The sequence below is a fragment of the Conger conger genome, chromosome 13 (genome assembly GCF_963514075.1).
Source record: "Conger conger chromosome 13, fConCon1.1, whole genome shotgun sequence".
In the NCBI taxonomy this organism is placed as follows: domain Eukaryota; kingdom Metazoa; phylum Chordata; class Actinopteri; order Anguilliformes; family Congridae; genus Conger; species Conger conger.
Window position 1 is genome coordinate 33,665,145 of NC_083772.1, and position 25,726 is coordinate 33,690,870.

General features: G+C 42.3%; 2 protein-coding genes across 2 annotated transcripts; one reads left to right on the top strand and one right to left on the bottom strand.

The window, feature by feature from the left end:
• Nucleotides 1-10,116: 10,116 nt before the first annotated feature.
• zgc:162608 (uncharacterized protein LOC100037332 homolog) lies at nucleotides 10,117-13,478 on the top strand. The gene is made up of 4 exons (XM_061216541.1): nucleotides 10,117-10,164; nucleotides 10,548-10,608; nucleotides 11,053-11,164; nucleotides 12,221-13,478. Exons 1-4 carry the CDS (start codon nucleotides 10,117-10,119, stop codon nucleotides 13,008-13,010), a joined length of 1,011 nt encoding a protein of 336 aa, XP_061072525.1. The 3' UTR covers nucleotides 13,011-13,478.
• A 1,149-nt stretch (nucleotides 13,479-14,627) lies between these two features.
• Nucleotides 14,628-22,222, bottom strand: LOC133107552 (zona pellucida-like domain-containing protein 1). Its single transcript, XM_061216542.1, is given in 11 exon segments — nucleotides 14,628-14,659; nucleotides 14,662-14,781; nucleotides 15,605-15,707; nucleotides 16,390-16,561; nucleotides 16,734-16,817; nucleotides 17,108-17,205; nucleotides 18,162-18,234; nucleotides 18,553-18,740; nucleotides 19,160-19,386; nucleotides 19,854-19,933; nucleotides 22,209-22,222. Coding segments are annotated over 11 exon segments (1,191 nt in total).
• Between the last annotated feature and the right edge of the window lie 3,504 nt (nucleotides 22,223-25,726).

Sequence of the window (25,726 nt, forward strand, 5' to 3'; positions counted from 1 at the left end):
CAGATGTAATGGGAACAGTCAAGGTGGTTCTACAAAATTCCCAATTGAGACCCATTGCGAAACATGGATCCCTGTCCAGACTGGACATATTTGAGCAGCTGTTGGGAACTGGGGTTTCATGGGAATTGCATTATTTTGACATAGGAGTCACTCACATGTCATATTGAGGATAATGCTCCTGTGTCACTCTGAACAACAGTACGTCCCCGTGGTGGAGACAGGTGGTAGGGTTTAGGATACCAGCCCGGGTGGAGTTCCTGTCCTTGCTCACCCCTTTCCTGGACCAATGGGATTCATCCTCTTCGGTGAGCTCATCACCAGGGTCACTAGTGTTTTCTAGGGCAGAGCACAGGCAAATCTATTGGAAAGAATATATTTCCCAGACCAGCATTTTTTTACAAAAAATGTTCCTGCATATTTTTCATAGGCATTTTTTTATTTCTAATCATTTCAGGCCATTGTCATGGCTGCACGGGCGTTTTGGGAGATAACACACAGGAGCATGCTGTCGTCCTTCAGTCTACCAGCTGCTGTTCTTTTCACTCCACAGCAGCTTAGCTGTGCGGTCACAGTGGCAATGAGTCAGTGACACCCTCACACACACACATACTCAGGCATACACACATACACACACATACACATGCACATGCATACAGACATGCACACACACACACGCATGCGCACACACACACGCACATGCACACACACACACAGGCATACACACATACACATACACATGCACATTCACATGCATACAGACATGCATACACATACACACGCACACACACACACACACACACACACACACACGCACACACGCTAACATAAAGAACTAACTCCACATTTCAGTAGATGTGTGCTGTGAGTGAACCCACCATTCGTGCCTGCCTGAGTGTGTGTGGCTTGGCTGTTCTGCAGTAAAAGCCTGTGAATGTCTGCGAAAACCAGACTCAACATCCCAAAGAATCCGCGTTCTACAGAACAGCAAACAGAGATGAAACAAAACGTCAATGAAAAAGCACACATCAGGAACAAACAGTTCAGGTCTCATTAAGTGGAGAACATTTTCTATGAAAGCTAACGTGTGTGTGTGTGTGTGTGTGCGTGCGTACGTGTGTGTGTGTGTGTGTGTGTGTGTGTGTGTGTATTGTACATGCTACATAGGTATATGTGGAAGTAGGTATTTCTAATGACTATCAGTCATATATCTATCCATCTAATATCCATCTTTTTCACTTAAGCTTTGTTTTGATGTTCTAATATGCCATATTTGAGATCTTTTGTGTTCAGTAGCACTTTGTTAACGATCATATACAGTAACTGTATTTACAAAGCTCTCAATAATGAGGCCTTGAGAGGTTACTGAAGGCAAATAGAAAAGCTAGAACATGATCCTCAGGTTCACCAATAACATGAATGAGAGGGATTTTCAGATTGTCATTGTGATATTAATCAGTATTGGTTTACATACAGCATGACTGTGACTGAGGTTATTAGTGGCTTTCTTTCCCAGGGAATATAAGGCTACCAGAAACTCTGAGTGAGAGTTAACAAACATGACAGTATGTACTTTGGCTGTGACACTGTTGTGCTGCCTGTGAGTCAGTGTACTTGAGCGCACACACACACACACACACACGCACACGCATGCACATACTTGCGAATGGGGCCAATGGGCGTCAGTTTCCTGTTAATAAGGTTGCATTTCCTGCTCTCGTCATTCCCGAAAAAACTGATTAACAATGTAATTTTATTCTTAAAGCAAATGCACAACCCACTTTGGGGATTAACTTCCTGTCTAGTATGAACATATCATATAGATCATGCAGACATGTGGAATTTCTTTAACAGTTTGCCCTGGTTTTCTGTATACACTAATATTTTACATCCAATTTGATCATAAGACCATATAACTGTGGTCCCATGTCTGGACTAGGTACACTGCAAGAAATGTTTGTCTTATTGAGTATTTTTTCCTTTTAGCCATAAGAAAATGTAGAGCTAACATACTTGTTGATATTGACTTATTGGTGGTTTTTGCAATGTAAGAACCATGGTCTTAGGCTTTTTTCCGTTCTCACCATCTGTCTGGACCACGTATACAGAGCGGGAGAAGTTGAGGTGACCACCACACTGCAAAGCCCCCTGGGAGTCCCAGCGGTCGAGGGTGATTCCGAGCGCGCTCCCAGACACGGTTACCTGCGCGGACAGTGACACAAGGACAGTGACTGGCAAATGGGTCAAGATGAATTGTCTCTATACACTGTTCCCCTGGTGGGTTTACGTTTCACCCCGCGCATTGCGTGTATCCATGAAACTGTCGAAGACAATGCAACACAATCCAGCCCTGCTTGATTTCTTCATCTTCCTAGACCTGACTGCACTGTACGTGGGACCTGATATGGGACGATTCAGGTTAATTCAGTCATTGTGGAAAATCAGTTGAAAAAGGACAAAGGACACAATGGGCAGGGGCCAGAGAGGAGGGCCCCCGCCTCCCATCGCCTGTGACGCCTGTGATAGCCTATCATAGCCATTGTCATTTCTCACTGTCGCAGACGGTTAATGCTGGGCGAGGGTGTTCGCAGACAATCACTGTCACATGAAGAGGGTGATAGTGCGGTGTAGTGTGCAAAGACAGACACGTGCGCTCGTGTTTTCTCCACTCTGACACTCCATCTCTTTTAACACACCACTGCGAAGGGGGGAGGACAATGAAACCAAGCTGATAATGGCTTCAGCCCTGGATCAATGTTCTGCCGCCAGAAGATACCGTCTGAGAGGATGAAGGTTCCCATTTCTTCTTTTTTTAACACTCTATGCATTATACGCCACTTTTTAATGTCTTTCGATGGACTGTCAAATCACAAATGTCAGCTTAAGATCTTCTGTCAATTAAGGAGTCTGTGGGTGCAATGAGCTCAGCTGTATATAAGACTGAATATAAGACTCTTGCCGATGTATGAGGGAATATGACACTCACAGGTGTATGAAAGGTGTAATGTTGTCACAGGCTTATGGACTGGGTTGTAAGATGGTTTCGGGGGCCCACCTGACCGGCAGAGTCTCCGTGTACGAGCTTCAGTTCGCGGTCGCAGACCAGCTGCAGCGGTACAGCGGGGCTGCTCCTGCACCAGGCCCCGCACTCTCCGCTGCCCGCAGGAGAGCCACACAGGCACAGCCCCAGGGCCCCGTCGTAGCCCGCGTAGGCCCCGGGAGACGAGCACACCTGTGGACGCACAGACACACTGACTGCCTCCGCTGCTGTGTTACAGGTCACACGTGACTGTGTTGACATACGGGCCGGCTGCATCCAGTTCACAGCGTGACTCTCAATAACATGACAGAATGCCAAATAGTTCTGAGAACATGAGGAATTTCCATTGTACTGCAGAACGGAAATCGCCTTCACTGGAACTGGGTACATCCCCATGTTTACGTTCAAGTGCAGTGAAGGGAGTAGGTGATTTTGTGTTCACTGGATACATATTGTTGCAAAGTAGTGTTCTGTGCATGCACGCTTATACTGTCTGTGGTTGTCCATCGACAGGCAGCTGCACCGACAGGCTTGTCCAGCCACAGGCTTGTCCCATTGACTGGCTTTTCCATCTTCAGGCCTCTGTATTTATAGACATCTGCATCTACAGACGTGCATCCTCAGACATGTCCATCTGCACACATCTGCATCTACAGACATCTCCATGTACAGGCATGTCCTACGCACTAGCAGAGCCGAAATTGTGTTGGGAGGACGGGGAATACTTGCGATTTTCTGCTTTAGGTGTTTGTTCATATGACAATCCTGTATGTGAGCTTGTATGTGTGTATGTCTGTGTGTGCATCTGTGCAGGCATACGTGTGTGTGTGTGTGTCTGTGTGTGTGTGTGTATGTGTGTATGCGTGTGTGAGCGTCTGTGCAGACATACGTGTGTGTGTGTATGTGTGTGTGTGAGTCTATGTGTGTGTGAGTCTGTGTGTGAGTCTGTGTGTGTGTGAGTCTGTGTGTGTGTGTGTGTGTGTGTGTGTGAGTCTGTGTGTGAGTCTGTGTGTGTGTGTGTATGTGTGTGTGTCTGTGTGTGTGAGTCTGTGTGTGTGTATGTGTGTGTGTGTGAGTCTGTGTGTGTGTGTGTGTGTGTCTGTGTATGTGTGTGTGTATATATGTGTGCGTGCTTGTCTACACCTGTGTGTACAGTATGTTTGAGCATCCTGCCCTCTGACCTGCATGCTGCAGTGCTGGCTCCACTGCTCTGACAGCAGACAGGCTCCATGTTGCGTGCGCGCTTGCCCATCCCTGCAGATCTCGTACACCCTGTGCATGCACGCGCCCTCCTCGCCCGCAGCCCGATATCCCAGAATGCACGGGCACTGTCCGTCGCTCACCTGCACGTGCAGACACATGAGTGCTGGGGCAATTAGACCACAATCCATTACCCGCCCCGCCCCGAGAGCATATAAAACACTCCAGACACTCGGTTCTGAGAGACAAAGTGAGCCTCCTATTGTGTCGTAACTCTCTCCGTCTCAGAATTCACTGCTCCTTGGGCTATGCGTTATTGCACCAAGAAGTGAAAACATGGCTGTCTTTATTCATGTTACATTGCTCTCTGAGGCCCTCCCTTGCTGACATTCAGGCCTTAGGAACACAGCCAGAAGGCCAGGAGACGCACCTGGAAATTCTGGCCCTGCCCCAGGCACACACACCTGTCCTGCCCAGCTAGAGGTTGCTGTGCCCAGGGTCCACACGGCAGGCAAGCAGCCAGGCCAGCCCGGGGCCCGAAATGATGAGGCGGGCAGCTGGTGCAGCTCTCCACCGATGTGGACGCTGCACCAGCTTCAAAGGTTCCCCTCGGACAGGGCACTGGACCTCCACCTCCGCCTGGACAGTAATGTCCTGTTAGAAAGGGAATAAGCCTTCATTTTAATATTCTTTCACATTGTGAAAAGCACTATAAAAACACATCATCATTATTATTAGTAGCAGTAGTAGTAGCAGCAGCATCATTGTATAGTCATAGTAGTGTCACATATTATAAGCACTTCTGCACCTCAGTCCCTGGGAGAAACAGAAGATGAAACACTTTGAAGAAAGAAACGGTGACCATTACTGCAAATAAACCCCTCCCTGTCACGCCATCATCACTCATACCTGCTTTACAGAGAGGTGGGTCCGCACTGCCAGACTCTCCATCGGTCAGGTAGAGAACTGAGGGGTACAGCCAGAAGAGAAGAGACGTTCGGGGGCAGCCTGCTTTCCCCTGCATCCTCCCAGTATGTCTGACCGCTGTGAGGGCCAGTGTGGAAGATGCCAGAACTTTCCCTGGTGCGCTGAATGATTCATGAGGCGCAGAGGTAAAGGTATCTGCAGCGCTAAAAGGGAGCAGGGCAGTTACCTGACACCCTCAGGCGGTTGGGTTACAACCCCATTGTGGGTTCTAATCCCACCCTGGAACTGATTAATGATTTTGCTGTGCTTTATCTCTTTATCTCGCAATTCAGAACCTTCTCCTGACTTCATTTTGAGTTGGTGTTAGATTGGTGTTAGATTATGTTATGTAGGCCTACTTATTCATGAAAATTAAGTGGTTTATATTCTAGCTAATCAATCAAGAATGAAAGTACCTTGTGTAAAACGAGGAAGGCAGTAATATGACACTTATTGGTCATAGCCTGCTGATGTATGTTGGAAAAAAAATATTATCTTTGTTTCCCCTTGGTCCAAGGCCAGTTCCATTTGGACCTCCAACTTGTTTTTCACAAACATCCATTAGGTTTGGTCACATTCTCTCATTCAAATTGCTCCTGTACAATTTATTGGTCAGGCACAAGCTTTTGGCCTTGGCTATTGCTCCCAAGTGCGACCAGCCATGCCAAGGCATGCCCTAAATCCTCCCAATTTTCTATGAATTCCCTGCCTGTTCACATCACACTAGCTGGCACAGTAGGCTGTCCAGGGCCTGGTAGGAGGTGGGGGACAAAGGTCTGTCAACTTGTAAATATTATTGCCCAGGACCTGGGAAAAATATTAAAATGTAAATTTGTCCCCTGGGAATTTCACCCAGCAGCCGTGTGCATGCGTGTGTGTGTGTGTGTGTGTGTGTATGAGAGAGAGAGAGAGAGAGAGAGAGAGAGAGAGAGAGAGAGACTTGGTTATAAGCCACACCCATGTTGGTCAGCCTTACTCATTTCAGTGACCCATTTGCCAGCCACACTCAAACCCAAAAGCCAATGAATCATTTTTTCAACATCAGATGACAAACATCAACAACAAATGTTTAACATGGATTGGGTGCCATATACTGTCATCAGGGGCAGAATGTAGACTTTCTTCAGTTGTCATTCCTGTCTTTAGTCCCCTGGCTAATACTGCCTCTACCGTTTGATGTGCATAGTCCAGTTTTAAAATACAACACATTACACACAATTTACAAATTAGTTTGTACTTTTGTAAAATGATAAACTCATTAGTTCATACTCTTGTGAAATAAAACGCACATCACTTTTTACTCTTGTAAAATAAAATAAAATACACTTTACTTTTTACTCTTGTAAAATAAAACACATTAGTTTGTACTCTTGCAAAATATAACACACATTAGTTTGTAATCTTGTCAAGTATAACACACAATAGTTTGTACTCTTGTAAAATAAAACACACATTAGTTTGTAATCTTGTCAAATAAAATACACATCAGTTTGTGCTCTGGTAAAATAAAATAACTAATAAAACAAATTATATTAAAATGTAATTAAACAAATCTTATTAAAAGTGGATGCATAATAACAGAAGATGGTTACATGGTTACAGGCACCCTCCTAGCATTACTACATATTTCAGGTATGCATGACCTATGCACAGTAAGCACAATGCACAATAGGCAAAAACATGAACTCAATGCTTTTTTCTTCTTCTTTTCTGGCTTGTAGCCTCACGTGGATTTGCCCTATGACGCAGGTTTTAATTTACCAGAGACACACCTACTCACTGATAGCGTACGCAGAAAAACAGGCCAAGGTCAATGACTTCACTTCAAATTATTTTGTTTCATTTACCCTGATGCGCGGGATGGGGTTTGTTTATAAATACAAATACAGATGTCCCCTGCTCTTAGACAACAGGAACAAATCCATTGTTTTGTAATGTGCAGTTCTTTGAAACGGGTCCAAAATAACTTCATACCAGCATAAACAAATGAGAAAAAATGTTAATAACTTAAACAGAGACTGAATCTATTGCGTTTGAGAAGTTACTCCCCTAGAATTTCCAATGGCTAAAGAAACTACAGCCCTTGTTTGTTATGTGTTTCTGGAATCGGGGGAAGATATCAACCGAGCCAGTAGAACAGCATGAGCTCTCTACTGTCCTTGGACTCATTTATGTAAGCATAATCATTCCCTTGCAGTGCTATTTTATTTGTGTACTTTGGTATTGCTTAAAATAATGTGCACATATTCCAGCTCACTACACGTGGACTTTGGTCATAGTCTGATTTGTAATTTTATTGCATAACAAAAATGTGGCTGAACCTTCACCCAGTTTTAGTGAAAGCGCTGTTCAGTGGTTTTCAGTGAAAGGCTGAACTGTGCAGGTCATCATCAGACCTGCTGCTGCTGGCAGGAGCGTATTCTGTTTCACAGCCTGGTGAAGTGGCCCAAAGGAGGGGCTGGTCAGATGCTCCTGCTGTAGACCCATCTCCGTGCAGCACAGCTCTTATGAGAGATAAACCCACATCAAACAAGATGCCTCTAATTCTCAAAAATTCTCTTTGGTTTTTTGTTCAGAACACTGAGCTTTTTGAAGTGCTGAAATGTGCATCAATTTCACAGATAGAATTACTAATTTAATTCCTAAATCCCCCTGCCGTTGACCCATGACCTCTTTCCCATCACCCTTTGTAACTCAATAACTTCAAAGGCCTGGTGTGCTCCACGGCATGCACACACAAAAGTCATAAACACGACAGAGCAGACTAACTCAGGGAAACAAATAACTGAAATTATTAGAAATGCATACAATTTTGACACATTTAAAAATATTAAGGTCTATGGGCAGACTGACGCTGTACTTTTACAGTTTTCTTCTGTTCAGTGCAACATCTCTTCAGTAGTAGTTTTCATCATTGAGTATAATGAAAAATGAAAATGTTCAATGCTTAAATTAATTTGAAAAATAATTGATAAAACTCAAGTCACAGTAAAGTTCTTTAGACTTTCCTAAACTTTGTTGATAATCCCCCCCTCCACATACGAAAAGCATTACTTCAGAATTGTTTGCTAATTGTTTCCAAAGCCAGTTTTAGCATATACCAGACCTGTGGACAAAAAAATCGCTAGCCAAAAACTCCCTCGACTAATTGTTAAAAGAATTGTCATTTTGGTAAGGAACAGCAGCTGAGAAACCTTTTTGATTTCTACAAAGAGGACTTTAAATTGGAACAAAGTTAATACATTTTTGGATCCGATTTTGGAATACATGTTTCAGAATATAGCAGTAAAAATATAATTGTCTAGAATGGCATTTAAAGTTAATGCCCTCCCTAACTCACCACCATGATTAGCCTTAGACTGTAATGGCACTTATGTATAGATTGTATAGATATTGTTATTTGTATAGATATTGTTGTTTTTTATTGGCTGCTGTATTGTTGTACTCAGGGTATTCTAGCTGCCAACTGTGGTATGCTAGTTTGGAAGTTGATTGTACTTTTCAAGGGTTCTGATTATCTGTATGTTTACACTAGAACTCGGAACTGTACTGTCCTCTCAGGTCCTCTTAGCACTCATACTTGTGATTGATTTGCACTTCATTGTACATCGCTCTGGATAAGATCATCTGCTAAATGCCATGTAATGTAATGTAATGTAATGCCTCAAATGAAAAATGGTACTGAGGGACCAGATACAGAATACTTCTGAAACCTAAGATCTGGCACTTGGCAGCTCAATAAAACATTTTCAGATTTGTAGTTAAAGCAGCACTTTCAAGCAAGATTGTTCGGCTTGAATGGCACAAAGCCATCCCTTTTCCTCGGTCCATACTGTGCCAAGTAGGGTTTCCTACTGTATCCGAGCCAACAATGTTTTATCAGGAAGTTTACTGAATAAACATATCTCAAACACAGAGAAGCTTTGGCAGGCTTTTAATGTTTGCATCTACTGCTTCATTTTCCAGAATGTTTTACAGCACCAAACTGAAATAAGCACACAGACAACCTTGGCTGAATGTATTTATTTACTTATATAGCTTATCTTAAGTTTCTTAGCTGTGTGATCTGTTTATTTATTAGCACCTGAGGGACCCAGGACATTGTTGGAATGTTATGTCAATACAGAAAGAAAAGTTATGGAAAAATACTCTATATATGTTATCAGTAGCTTTAGCAATTACAAACAATATAAACAATATACACTCACTGAGCACTTTATTGTACACCTACATATTCAGGTAATCAGCCAATTGTGTGGCAGCAGTGCAATACATGGAATTATGTAGATACGGGTCAGGAGCTTCAGTTAATGTTCACATCAGCCATCAGGATGGGGAAAAATGATTGTGGAATGATTGTCGGTGCCAGACAGGGTGGTTTGAGTATTTCAGAAACTGCTGATCTTCTGGGATTTTCACACACAGCAGTCTCTAGAATTTGCAGATAATGGTGCGAAAAAAAAAAAAAAAAAACATCCAGTGAGCAGCAGATCTGCGGGCAGGAATGCGTTGTTATAGAGAAAGGTCAGTGGAGTATGGCCAGACTGGTCAAAGCTGATAGGAAGGCGACAGTAACACAAATAACCACACGTTACAACATTGGTATGCAGATGATCATCTCTGAACACACAATGCATCAAACCTATAAGTGGATCAGCAGAATACTTAATACATCGAATAAATAAGTCTCATGAATACCTAATGAAGTTCACACTGAGTGTATACAGACTGACCAACTTGTTTCTTTTTTGAATGACATTTTTCCAGCCTCTCAGGAATTTCTGTGAGCTCATAGTGGCACGTTGTCAACACGGTCCACGTGGAATGAGACTAAAGTGTGGCGTTGGCGTCTGTCTTTCCCAACGAGTCAGCAGTGCTCCAGCCCACATCTGATATCAGAGGCGTCAGGCTCAATGGCCGCAGCGCGGGACTGTGGGAAGCGGCTGGACGGGCTCCGGACGGCCCGGCCCTTATCTCCCCGGGGACGGCCACGTGGTGTTTGTTAATGGAGACAGGGTGCAGGGGCAGCTGCTGATAAGGCCGGCCCTGCCGCTTTAAAGCACAGGCAGGGCCGCCGCCCGCTCACACACCGCTGGCACAGAGGTAAGAACCCGACCGCCTTCCCCTGCCCTCTCCGCGGCGCAGTCATCAACAGGTTCAGCGCTTCTCTGCAACGATAAGGGGAAAAGGGTGGGTTTTAGCTGGGAGTTCAGGAGGGAGTCGTCACCCTTTCAATATTGTGGCCAGATTTGCAATACCATGGTGATTGATGAGAGATAGCATTGTTTAAGACAAAGTAGTTGTAGCTCTGTTTTCTTTTCACATCTTTTTGTTTCCTTTTCAGAGTGAGCCGAGCATGCATCTGAAAGTATTGATCCTTGGGATGTCCATTGTGGTGACAGCAGGTTGGCACTGGTTTCCTCTTTGACTTTGAAGAATTTGAAATGGGATATTTACTCACAGAAGAGTGGCTATCCCTGAATTTTCCCCTTCAAGCATATTTTATTCATATGTGTAGATTTCATTTGATATTTAAATTCATAGGCGATACGTTTGATCTACACATTATTGGAAATATTGTAATCATCATAATTATTAAATATGGAAATTGTACAAAGTACGTCTACATATGTCTTGTATAAATTCATGATGTAATAAAATCACAATTCGCACATCAACATGCATTTCTGTGTTGCATAACGACTGAATTGCCACCAACCGTGGTGGGTTTTGGATAATGATGTCAGCACTGATCATTTTAATAAGGTGAAGATCACATGGTGTGCCTTGAGTGAGGAGAAAGTGGAAATCTTGACTTTTACCAGCAGTCTGACTCATTTGATTTGTAGGGCTTCCAGTTCTTCAGAACACTGACTCTACCAGGGCTGAGTCATTATGGGATTATTCCAGTCAGAAAGCCAATCAGGCAGCTGATAAAACGGAGCTAACCAAGGAAGTTGAGTAAGTCTGGCAAGATAAATGGGGATGAAAAAAACGGTTATATATATTTTATATATATTATATTATATATATAATATATATTATATTATTATATATATATTTTAGCACCCATTAGTAGTATTATTTATTGCAATATTTATCTGATATACCCATTAAAATAACCTTTGTATAATAATAAAAAAACATGTAACTGACATTAGTATTATAATGCTCCATTAGAAATATCTGTGGAATGGAACAATTTTTTATTTTATTCTGAAAAGGTAATAGTTTTCAGAAAAGACAAATATACAGTCAGGTCCATAAATATTTTGACATTGACAAAGTTATTGTTATTTTAGCTGTCTACCACAGGATATTGGAGTTGGAAGCACAGACTTCCAGTTCAGCTTTTATCTGAGGGTATTTACATCTAAATTGGGTGAACGGTGTAGGAATTATTTTATACATAGTCCCCCAAATTTTAGGGGCTCAAAAATAATTGGACAAATTATAATTATAAGCAATACTAAAAATCATTCAGCATTTGAATGGATCTCTATGAGAATTGAGGGGTGACACTAGATTTGCCTGTAAATTATGCTGATACAGTATGGAACACATTTCTTGGCTAAATGGATTTAAGTCATCAAGGGTCCAAGGTATCAAATGAGCCTCAAACCGTCATGCTGCTGCCAGATATGCAGTAGATATGGATGGATCACTTCAAGGTTTGTTTCTCCTGAATATTTGTTCTACTTGAACCCATTGGAAAAATTATTCAGGAGAAACAACCGTTATATGACGTTATATACCTTTATGACCAACAAATGTGTTCTATACTATATCAACATAATTTACAGCTGAATCTAATCCAGTGAATCTATTATTTACTTCCAACTCCTGTGGTAGACAGCTAAAATAACAATAACCATGTCAATGTACATATATTTATGGACCTGACTGTATATGAAATTATACAATAAACAAAAACACACTGCATTTGAGTGCTTTGGACCTTCAGCTGTATGCTGGCCCAGTATGTAATGAACTGTCTTTGCCTCTGTCACCGGGCAGCAGAACATGGAAGAGCAGCTTGGAGGGCAGTGACCTCTACGGTGACCCGTACGGAGGCGACCTCTCGCAGGCGCAGGGTTGGCTAGCGGGGGACCTGCAACGCAAGCTGGCCCTGGAGTCTCAGCGGCTGCGCGCCCGTCTGATGCAGGAGCTGAGCGAGCTCCGGGAGAGGCTGGCCGCAGTGTTCGCCTCCCCTCCCGCGCCCTCTCTGACCCCGCAGCAGAGCGCGCCCGACGCCCGCGAACACCTCGCACCCCGGCTCCGGCACGCGCTGGACAGCGACGCCCGCGAGCTTTGCTCCCGGCTGACCGGATATTCCCCCGACGCCCCAGAGCCAGGCGCGCGCTACGAGGACGCGGCGCGGGGGATGGGCCTGGCGCTCGGCGACAGCGAGCGACGGCTGAGCGCCCGTCTGGCGGAGTTCCTGTCGGAGGCGGGGAGCGTGACGGGAGGACAGGGGGGCTCGCCCGCGGGGCTGAGGGGGGACGTCGAGGCGTTCGGCGCGGGGGTGCGGAACAGGACGCAGGCGCTGCGGGAGGCGCTGGCCGGCACGCGGTCTTTCGGGGAAGGCCTCTCCAGGCACGTGGAGCAGTTCTGCCGCTCGGAGGAGGAGGAGAACAGGCTGTTTGTTGACAACGTGGAGCGGCGGCTGGAGGCGTTGGGACAGGGGCGGAGTGAGGGCCCAGGGGAGGTGCCGTCTGTTTCTCCCAGCAGCACGGGCTCACTGGGGGAGGACTTCTCCCCAAAACTTAGTGCCCTGCTCCAGGACATTCTCCAGACCCTCAACTGACTGCCCTGCCAGGCCAGACCTAGGACTGACCCACAATGACCCACAACAGACTTGTGTTTCATCCAAAACGCTAATTTTTGGGTAATTGTAGGGCTTGAACTTTATCGCCTGTTCTATACCAGATACTACTCTCACAGAAAATATGACTCAGGAAAACAAGCCTGTGGCCTATGAGGCTCTTCAATCTGTCATCATCCATCCTCTTTTCAGCCATTTTATGGTTACAAGAAAGCACTCTTGGTTTAATCTTATCTTAACCTGGTTTGAACTCTGAAATATGTGCATCTAATGCATTTGCGTTGACCACCATTAAAACCATCCTGTTAAAAACCATTTATTGAAAATGTGAGAGTAATCACTGTATATTATATTTGGTTTAGCGATAATATAATGCCAAAATACTTGTATATATGTGTTCAAAATATGAAAATGTGTTGACGTGCTGTATTGTACATACATACAGGTATATATTAGATGTCATGCTATGTTATGTTGTATGTTCTTGTGTATTTAAATGAATTGTACGTATACAGATCTTTGACATGGTAATAATAAAGATATACATCATTACATATGTTCATACAGCTGTAAACAGTGCTCTTTATTGGATATTTCTGAAAAAGCAACCTACAGAGCTGGGACAGAAGGGAAGAATGGAGTGGTGAATTTGAAAGAAACTTGTGACAAAAGGAATCACACAATTCCAGGCACGCCTTATGTGTTGAGAACTTTAATCCAAACATTATAAGAAATACAATTACAATACCTGACAAGAACTATCAAACCACAACCACAACCTACTTAAAACTATTTAATCCACATCACATGTTGTCTGCCTTTGGGTGTACATTCACACCTGATATTATAAATTACTTACAACCCTCCTTACAAGAGAGACAGAGAGAACATAGCACTAGCGAACAGAAATAAATGTGAAAATACTCTTACAGAGGACTTTGTTAATTTGCCGACACATTGGAATACAAATAGTCACACTCTGTACATCTGTGCAGAACATATGCTTATTTTGCAGAATGTATGTTTATTGTGCAGAATGTATGCTTATAGTGCAGAGCGTATGCTTATAGTGCAGAATGTATGCTTATAGTGCAGAGCGTAATCTTATAGTGCAGAATGTATGCTTATAGTGCCGAGCGTATGCGTGTAGGTGCTCAATAGGGGTCTACCCTCTTATTTGCATTATTATGTGCCTCTGTGTTATGGAGAATGTACCATGGAACTTATAATAATGCTATTATGGCAAATCTTGCTGTGCAATATATGATGATTATCATAAATATATTTTACCTTTTTCTTTTTCTTTTAAAATATTACAACTATTTTCTATACATGTATTTATTTGTCTATAGGCATAAATTAATCTGGTAATAAACAAGGATGGGACAGATTGGTAGATGAAAGGGAGATTGAGATTTTTCATCCACCCTGTATACACATGGCTTTCTGAGGAAGTGACCAGTGGAAGAAGATACCGGGATATCGGTTGTACTGTAAAGTCTCTTCTGCTAAATGAAAACATATTGCAGGGAACAGAATAGTGCAAGAGGCTGGATAGCTTGGTGAATCGGTCTCGATGCTCCTTCAGTTTGGGGGAAATCAGTTGAAGGTGTGGGGCAGCCCATTTACAAGTAAAACTTCTTCAGAATGAACCAAGCCCCCATGACCACCAGGGCGGCGCCGGCACAGGCGAAGATCAGCCCCACCACCAGTCCTGTCACATTGGTGTCACCTCGTGCTGAATCAGAGTCACCTGATATGACGAGAACAACACTGTGAGGGTCTGACACATTCAGCCATAATCAACAAACAAGCACTCCACAACCAACAACCCTCCATCACCTCAACCACAACCAACAACCCTCCATCACCTCACCCACAACCTACACACCTCCATCACCTGCACCCACAACCTACACACCTCCACCACATGCACCCACAACCTACACACCTCCATCACCTCACCCACAACCTACACACCTTCATCACCTCACCCACAACCTACACACCTCCAACACCTCACCCACAGCCTACACACCTCCATCACTTGTACCCACAAACCACACACCTCACACAACTTACAGACATCTCTCACCAGCATCAAACAGGTAATACACCTCTCTCACCTGCACCTCTCGCACACACACACACACACACACTGGCATGCATGCACACACACTCACCCACAAAAACACACACACTGCAGACTTCAACACTGACTAATAGTATACTAACCATATGGAGAATACAAGGGTTTGTCAACAGCATCTGTTACAAAAATAAGAGAAAAATAAGAATGTGTGTGTGTGCGTATATTATGTGCGTGTGTGTTTTATGGAACTGGCCAAATACCACACTTTCAGGATTGAAACTGAATAAAACATCACAGTGTGATATTACCATTTCAATGCCCAGATGGCAGTAAATTAATTTGCTTTCATAACAAGGGCCTCAGAAAGCAATAATGGACAAAATACCACCTGAGAATCACACAGATGAACAGAGAGGATCGGTAGGATGACAGCAAGGCAGTACTGTAATCTTTTACAGCAGGTTGAGTGACAGCAGGCCATTACCGTAATCCTTGACGTGGAGGGGACCTGCAGTAATCGTTGTGGAATCTGTTGACGATGATCCAAAGGGCTCCAGTGATCTCTTCCTCCTTGCACTGTTGCAAGCCTGTAGCCAACACACAAGTCTCTGCTGATTAACCATATCACACTCCCTGGACCAGCTGCCAACACAACACAATTGTATACTTGGGCTATGATTCAATGAACATTAGTCCTTAATTTTGATTTGGTTAAAATGAAAAGCAAGAATGACTTGGCCCTATGCAGCTGTGTCTCCCAGCACGTTTATACGAACACACACACGCAAAATCAATCTTTTTCTTCTCAAATACGTAGTTTAGCAAATTCAGCAATCACTAAAACTAACTTGTTTGTGAAGAGATAGGTTGAAAGTCAAAGTGTGTGGGTAAACAAGTGCACAGATAGATCTGTGTGTGTGTAAAGGGCATGTGTACAGCTCAGACAGGTGAACAGGTAGACAGGTGTGTGCGTGTGTAAAGGGCAGGTGTGCAGGTAAACAGGTGAACTAGTAGACTGGTGTGTGTGTGTAAAGGACAGGTGTGCAGATGAACAGGTAAACAGCTCAGACAGGTCAGGTGAACAGATAGACAGGTGTGTGTGTGTGTGTGTAAAGGGCAGGTGTGCAGGTAAACAGGTGAACTGGTAGACTGGTGTGTGTGAAAAGGGCAGGTGTGCCGATGAACAGGTAAACAGCTCAGATAGGTGAACAGATAGACAAGTGTGTGTGTAAAGGGCAGGTGTGCGGCTGTGCAGAGAGTTTTACTCACGTTCACCAGTTTCTGACACTGGTTGGGCTCACAAAGACGCAGGATGCAGTGCAGGTAAATGGTGGACTTGTCTTGGTCACGGTGCTGCACGAAGCGGAAGGCCTCAAAGTTGAAGCGCGAGCTCTTTCCAATGCCGTTCTCCTCGATCACCGTCCTCAGATCCACAATGCACCTGCACCACAAACAGTCAGCGCCTGTACTACCAGATAGTACCTTTCATCATTCCACCAAAACAAGATTCATTGTTTTTGTTGTTAGTCATAGTATTCCTCACAATAGCAGTATAAATTAATTAATCATCGTTGAAATTAGAAGAGAAGCGTATTAGGGAATTGTGGTCGTACCCGATGAAGAAGTCATGTTCTTCGGTGGCCGACATATTGTACGCAGTGGGGGTGGCGAAACAGTGGTCCAGGAGCACGTGGAAGCTGATGAGACAAGCACATGTGAAAGCCAATGTATCAGAAACTAGGACAAATCAATCATTCAATCCATTTACCTTATCTGTGATTGCACACAACAGAACAGTAGCCAGAAGACTGGGGATGGATTAACTGTGAAAGTGTATTGTGAATTTAGTCTGCTGATTGTGTAACAAATTAGAACGGTTGCTTTTTGTTTGGTCTTTCCGATTCTGACATATTGTTAAACATATAGTTGCCACTGAACGCAGATGTTGTGTCGCAGTAGAGTGAAAGGTTTTGAAGTGCAGTCTTACTTTCCCGTCAGGTTAGTAGCCTTGACCTCCACATAAACCTTGGTGCGTAAATCAAGCCCTGTCTCTGGAACCACAAGGGGGTACTCGTAGTCAGTGTCCTGTAGCCCCAGAAAAACAGAAGGGAGTTCATGGAAGGGTCTGGAGGGTACAACACTACGTACAATCTCACACAGTTGAACATCATATGTATTTATCTGCAGTCTTCCACAGTAAAACATCTGGTCTCTGCAGAGAGCCACTGTTCGGGGTATTTCAGTCAACAGTGAGCAGCTCATTGACAGTTTAATGTAGCTTATTGCAATGTTCCTGTTAGACAGGTCCACATTTCTCCCTTTTGCCACCCACATCAGCCCAGGTCTTAGGCAATTAAGTTTCATGAATTGACAGTTTTTGTTGCTAGTATGCTGCTCAGTTTGTCTTGATATCGCTAAATCCCACAATCATGAAAATGCATCGGATAACAGTGTTCACTGGTTATTGTTCACTGTATTGTTTTCTGTAATTTTAATTCCTGTTTTTAATTGTCTGTGGCTCTTGTCTTGTCTTGTAGACTGTGATCACTTGTGTTCAGAAGCCTATTTTATTTTTTCTTACACCCGTCTGTAATGAGAAGAATGGCATAACGTAACTGGAAAAATCTTTTCACGTGACAGATAGCTACAGTAGAGCTTCATGGCACAATTTATGGATAGACTGCATTGTACACTCTGTTTCAAGCTGAATCCAATTTGCAACAATTTCTCTCTTGGCATAATAAGTATAATATGTAAGTAATATGTAATAAATGTAATATCAATATGAAGGCATAGGCCTAATTACTGTTTGTTTTAAACAAGCAATGACAACACAAATTTTCTTACAGAATACTGTACATATTGTCCCTATTGGACTATGTGTATTCTATTAGAATTGAATTAGCATTCAACATTTTACTATGTAACCGTGAGTGGTGGGTTGAATTTTGAATAAAAGCAGTTATCCAGCCACAGGGTAATTATATTATGGGTTTAAACCACCAGCCAGACCATTGGTTTCAGGGTTTCTCTCTACTCACATTGTACACACTCATGCTGAGAGTGTTGATGAAGGTACCATTGCTGTCTGTGGTAGCGATTGAGACTGAGGATCTGGGAAGAGAAGAGAAGGGTGGAGAAAAGAGAGGGGGGAGAGCAGGTGAAAGAGAGAAAAAAGCATTAAACATTTTAAGGACTACTGCTCAGCATGCCCAAGTGTAAGTCTATCCTACAGTTCAGCCTTTTTAATGGAAAACTTCTGATGGAAACCTTCCAACAAAGAAACATAAAATGCTGAATAAACTAAACAGACAGTGTCCTGTTGTGTTGTTGTCCCTTATTGAAAAGGTGGACAGTTGTGTCCTGTTGTGTTGGTGTCCCTTATTGAGAAAGTGGCCGGTTGTATTTAGGAGTTCATTGGTCAGGACTCACGATGTGATCTGGGTGTTGTTGAGGAGGTACTCCAGTGGGTATCGGCAGGAGAAGTGGTAGTACAGATCTGTGGAGTAGCTGATCACACCGTCTGTAGCCTGCGGTGTGTCGATGAAGCTTGTGATGATGATCGATTGGATATTGGAGAAGGAACCGAACACACCAGAGGTGGGTGTCTCATCAACAATCTGCCAACAAATCAAATCAGAATGTATTTGTATTGTGCATTTCACAAGCAATTGTTACAACACGCTTTACACAAAACCCAGGTCTATGCCCCCACAAAAGCAAGCCTAGGGCAACAGTGGCAAGGACAAAAATGCTCCAGGTAAAATTTAGGAAGAAAGCTTGGGACGAACCAGACAACAACAACAACAAGCAGCATCACAGACAGATTAAACAAATTTAACAAAGGATTTCGATTTCAAATTGAGTACGATTTCGTACTCCATTCATGAGCTTATGACTTCATGTAGCAGTTGTAAGACTTCATGTATGACTGTTGTAGCGGTTACGCTGCCTTTTAACCAGAGGTACACGGGTTTGAATGTGTAGAAGACCAGCAGGCCCGTGCAGTGTTCATTGTGTGTGAGGCGCAGTCTCTGACCCTCAGGGACTTCCGACAGGGGTTTTCCTGGCTGGAGTTCAGGGGCAGCTGGAACCGGATGATGGGCGGGTTCACGCTGGTGTCCTCGACGCCCTTGCAGAGCCTGTTGTTGTGCTGACTGTTCAAGGCCAGGTTGCTCCAGTCATACCCTGCCCACAGCACGGTGCAGAGGTTCACCTCCAGACTGATCGTGCTGGTACCGCAGTCTACCGTCAGGTCGCTGTTGTCTACGTGGGTGGTGGGGAAGCAGAGAGAGACAGGGGAGAGGTGTAGGGGTTAGGGTCACTGTAGGTCCGGAGATGTTTGACCAGCAACTATTACAATTCATGGTTGGTCGCGACAACTTTTAGTTTATGCTGGAATAACGGACGATTTTATGTTGTTGCTATCATCGTTGTTGCCCATCGCTGAGACAAAAATGTTATTGAATCCTGACCTCATCTCTGGCTCAATTGTCAGGACAACCTTATTATAGAATGTTCTCATCCATTGCGAGCTTGCAATGACTCCAATTTGGCGATGCATTCTTAGTTTATAGTTATTATGAGTGACAGCGTTAAAAATCAAAGAGCGATAATGGAATGATGGTGACAATATAGTGATATCCATTGGCCAATCATACGTGACCTAATTACTTTTTTTACAATTAGCTAAAGGAGGTTACTCAGGACAGTGCCCAGAGGAACAGACTCACCTGGGATCCGATTGTATGTAGATGAGCAGTTGTACCCCGCACTTTGCCTTGGGTATAGAACCAGAGCCATCATGAAAAGACTTAAGGAATTCATCTTTACTGCTACATAGAAACAAAAATGAAGAATACATACATTCATATTGTTGGCTATATCCATGAACTTGTCCTGCAGATTTAGAATTTCAGCAATTCATCTACTGTTATATTGTTATGTTACTACTGTGTTCTTATTGTATTTCAGTTTGCTATTGGATGTGTTATTTGATTAATATTTCAGCTCATGATTTAGTGTATTGTTAGTGTATTATTTTCACAGTTAAGAATCGTAGTTTTGCCATATATCGTAAATGCATGCTACTTCTAAAATGTAAATTCCCTTGAAGGAAAGAAACATTTTAAACAAATATGAAGAAGGTCAGTCTTTCTGGAAATTAATTTGCTGTTTACTTCTCTTTTAAGGTTTGGGCAGAGAGGTATTTTAACAAGGTATTCTGCATTACTTGGAACAAGGCAGAGTTTCAATGAGAAAATACAAGGCAAAGTGATCACTCTCTCAGAAAGAAAATACAAAGAGTAAAAAGTACAAATTCTGGTCACTGGGGTATATTCCCATAGCTACGTAAAGCTGTACCCCAACCCAGCACTGCATAATTCATTTGCTCCCTTTTTCCTTGTAAAAGGTACTTACTGGTTCCCATATAGAACAGTACTGTTGCAATTAAAACAAAGGTAAATGCACAAAAAAAACACATCTGATAAACAAGACAGATTGTGCATTGGTTTTAGAGAGGATATCAGGGTGGTAGCTTTCTCACCTACCTGTTGGGGTCCTGTGGATTGAGTCTGTGTGAGTCTTGAGGAGAAATGTGGCTTATATAGCACCTTAGCAAGAGATAATATCCACCCACAGGTGGCAGGCTGTGTCTCTCTGCTCCACACCTCCCTACTCCAACCACAACAATTGCCACCACCTCTTCCCATAGTAACCCTGTATCACCAGCAAGAATGAGCATCACACGCCTGTCATGGGTAGTGTTTCAAGTAAACATGTAAACTTCAGTTTAAATTTACAGAATTTGAAGGGTCAAACAGAACTTACCTTTCAAGGTTGTCCCAGAATATTATTACGTATTCATTTCTTTCCTTTTTTTTGTTTTTTTTGTTTAAACTCGGAGACACATTGGGAGCAGGTGCCCTCTTTTAAAGAATGTACACATATGACAATTAGAAAGTTAAATAAGTAGTACAAAGTAAATATATACATATTTAAGATTCCAAAACTTAAAAGACAGAATGAAATTAACGATCAAATAAATGACATTAAAATTGTTTAAAACATTTTAAAACATTCATGTAAAAATTTCACAATACAGGCTAATCAAATTTTTATCGTCACTCTGAATTCATTTAGAGATAATAAAATATTGATTTTCCCGGGTTTGCTGTAAGGAGTAGCAGGTATCTGAAGCACAGAAATTCAGGACAATCTTTCCATTTTTTTACTTAACCCTAGGAATCTGAAGTGACAACCAATCCTGGTAGTGTGTCTTATGGATACCAACTGTCCTGTTTAGAAGCAGTGATAGATATGGTGGCAGGTTTAGTAAATTAATAGATACCAATTCATATTTCTCCTAACAGAAAGTGATGGCCAGCTTTCAAACCCGAGGGAGGGATCTTAAGCAACTCCAGTAACTTTAATTATGAGACAGGCACATGCCTATACACAGTGGCTTCAGAAAGTATTCAGACCCACTCACTTTCAGCAAACTTTATTGTGTTGTAGATGCAATTTTAAATGGATAAAATTGTCATTTTTGCCGATCCATCTACAGTCAACAATCCATAATGACAAAATGAAAACAGAAGATTTAGCAAATTTATGAAAAATCTAATACTTAAATCTCTCATTAACAAAAGTGTTTAGACCCTTAGCTGTGACATCACAAATTGTGGTCAGGTGCATCCTGTTTTCTTTAATTATCCTTGAGATGTGTCTAGAACTTGATTGGAGTCATGTGGCAAATTGAATTGATTGGACATAGTTTAGAAAGGTTTGCACCTGTATATATAAGGTCGCACAATTCACACTGTATGTCAGGACGAAAATCAATCCATGAAGTGCAAAGGAACTCTCTGTAGACCGCCACAATAAAATTTTGGCAAGGCATAGATCAGGGCAAGGGTATGCAACCATTTCTAAAGCTTTGAGTGTTCCCAGGAGCACAATGGCCTAATTGCAAAATGGAAGAAGTTTGGAACCACCAGAACTCTTCCAAGAGATGGCCGTCTGGCCACATTGAGTAACTAGGTAAGAGCGGCTACAGAGATGAGAGAACCTGCCGGAAGCACAACCATATCAGCAGCATTCCATCAATCAGGCCCTTATTAGAGTGGCATGACAGAAGGAATATGACTGCCAGCTTGGAGTTTGCCAAACAGCATTGGTTTGATGAGACAAGAATTAAACGCTCTGGGCAAAAAACACCAGGCACTAAACACCAGGCATTGATTTTTAATACATTTACAAAAAATTCTAAAAACACGTTTTCACTTTGTCATTATGGGTTATTAAGATTGTAGATTGGCAGTTTTATCCATTTAACATTTAATTAACAGTACAATAATGTTTGCAAAAAGTGAAGGAGTCTGAATACATCCTGAAGCCACTGTATAACATCCATTTGGCCAAAGAGAAATGTTCCCTTGACAATCCTCTGCCTACTGTACAGGCCATAGGAAAACAAGATTTGTTCCTACACAGGAAACCAAGCCTCATTCTTAAAATATTCACTAGATTGTCAATGTCTTAAAAGTGCATTTGGTGTCAGGCCAAATGGATAGTTATTTATTTGGGAAGCCTTTCTCTATGCTAGCACCATTTAATTGATAATCAGATTAGCGTATTCAATATCTATTGTGCCTGATAATGTGAATATACATTATTAAAGAGATAGAAATGTGAGAAATAAGTGGGATGCTTACATCATTGTGTTATATGCATTCATACTTTCAACAATGATAGATGGCCATTCAGAATGTATTGCATAATTTGTAACTATATATGTTTGTAGGCATTGGCATTATCACCTAAGATAGGAGCCACATTGTCTGTACAAACCTTTATTGTTACTTGTGGGACAAATAGAGTTTTGCTGAATTTAATAGTATTGAATTACATTTGATATATTTAGATGTCCATTTTGATTGCTAACCTGAGTGGTACATAAAAAAAACGATATTGCCATCCATTGCCAATGCAGTGGTTGGCTGAAAACTTTGAAGGGCTTGTTTGTGGGGAGAGGCCAAATGAATTCTGGAAATCTGATAATATGTGCGGATAATTCTGCACTCCAAAAATACCCTTTGTCTGCCTGCAATTCTTCCATTGTGCGAGGGAACTTACTAGAACAGGTCCGCTTCCCTCCACAGTATTACTGTAGCTATGGGCTACTGCTTCTGTTTAATTGAGAGAGATCTTTGTCTGGCGGAAAGCACAAGATGGGACATCCCGTTTTGTTTGTGCCAAACCGCCGTTGGTCAGAGAACACATTTGTCACATTATACAGATATGTTTCACTCAGTGACAGCCGTCTTACACTTTGTTGTACACAATTAAAATGAACTTTTCCCAAGGATACTTTTTTTTACCAGGAGAGTCTGTGCTAGTTTGTGATACTGCCTGATCATGTTCTCACATTGAGAGTGATCCCTGATTGCTGTAGGGTGTTGGGGGACACATCTTTTTGCAAAATAGCTGATGATTATGTAAGACGAGGGCTGACACATTCCGGGAGAAGTTGAGACATCTCCGGAAGGTTCCAGAAGAAAATAACCTGTGTTGTGTTCTGGTGTCTGGTCAGAGATAACAGAGTGGGAAACAGAGCTACAGACTTTGTCAGGAACCTCTTGATCCATGTATCTCTATGGTCAGGGAAATTGTACTCTGGGGAGTCCCCACAATCAGGGAGCTTGCTAGCACTTCAGGGTTTATGTAGGATGTTGGTTTTTGAGTAGAGTAAAAAAAAAAAAGATAAACAAGGGGCTGAGAGGCCTTGCAGACACTCCCAGAAGTATATGGTTATTTCAAAAACAACATTTAATGAGGAAATAAGGATGTGGTATGATGGGTAATCTCTTCTGTTCTATGCTAATGCATAGCTGCACCCCCAGTCATAAACAAACGCTGTATGCCCTCCCAGCTATGCAGACATACAGGTGCCTGGGATATATGCATCCTCACTTGAGATGTAATTGCGTCCCTCCAGAATGGGTGACCCATGCTAAGCTGGACTGAATATCATTTAGTTTCCCCTAACCCATGCCCAGAGATAGAAAATGTTCATTTTCTCAGCATTCCCATTCCATTGTTTAATAGAGTATAAAAACCCATTATTCATTGGTACAAGGGTGACTATAATTATAAAACAGTACATGGGTTTACATATCTCATTTGGCCAAATCCCCAGCTTTAAAGAAAACACCCAGGAACACACTTAAATATACAGGGAAGATGACACTCACTGAGCACTTTATTAAGAGTTTATTAGACTTATTTTTTTGCCTTATTTGTCTACTTCTGCTGCTGTAGCCTTGACGTGTTGTGTGTTCAGAGAAACTCTTCTGCCCACTCTCATTAACAAGGTATTTTTGCCCGCAGAACTTCTGCTCACTGGATGTTTTTCGTACCACTCTCTGCAAACTCTTGAGACTGTTGTGTGAGAACATCCCAGAAGATCATCAGTTTCTGAGATACTCAAACCACCCTGTCTGGCACCAATAATTCCACGGACACAGTCACTTAGATCAAATTGACATTTGGTCTGAAAAACAGCTGAACCTCTTGACCATATCTGCATGCTTTTATGCATTTATTTGCTGCCACATGATTGGCTGATTAAATATTTTCATGAACAAGGTGGTGTACAGGTCTATGCTCACTGAGTGTATATTTTTCCAAATTACATTTTCCTTTATTGCATAGTCGAGTGTTGTTTTGTACAGTTTATTCAATTCAAGGTAAGCATTACAAAACCTAAAGTTGTGTATTAAATTCAATGTTTGATATTTCATAAATATTTTTCAGAAATGTATGAAGTTGGCAAATACCCACGTATGAAGTACTTGCTTAGTTAATTATGCTTTGAGCAAAAGGGCGTGAATGAAGACAGGGCGAGGCGAAATAGCTTTAAATGTCAATGCTGCTGGAAGTAACTAGACACTGCACTCTTTTTGGGCTGGATTACATAACTGACTGTGACCATTAAATAGAAATGACTGGGAATGTGCTGATTCCATTCTATGTTTTAATGAAAGAAAGAGTCATACAATATTTACAATTCAATAACGGGGTATCAAATGTACTGATGTTCAGGTGTATGTAGGCATGTCCATTGTAACTTGTCTTCATAATATTATTTGTTTGTCTCGATTCAGACTAAATTCACTAAAATATTTGTAACAATTATTGGTATCTCAAGGTAGTATAAATCTATCCTCAGAATGAATTGGGCCATAACTTATTTTCAGCTTGAATCCAGCGCAAGCATGCATGTATACATGCAAGTTGAATTTAGTTTTCAGTTTTACCAATCAAAAGAACCAAAAGAAAAGTTAACGCACTGATAAAGCACAAGGCATTTGCTTTTAACAGATACGGAGTTTCGAGCTCCTTTTAAAACCCACACGAACCCACCTAAATTCGGCATGGAGTTCGGCCGCCTGTTCAAAAAATGTAGTAAAACCCAAATTATGGCTTCGGTATGAAACATGGCACGCTGCTGCAATGATATATGCGCTATTGTGTCCCAACCCAGCATCACTCGTGGAACTGCGATGCCATTCATGAAGTTGCAACAATAAGCTCTGTAAAT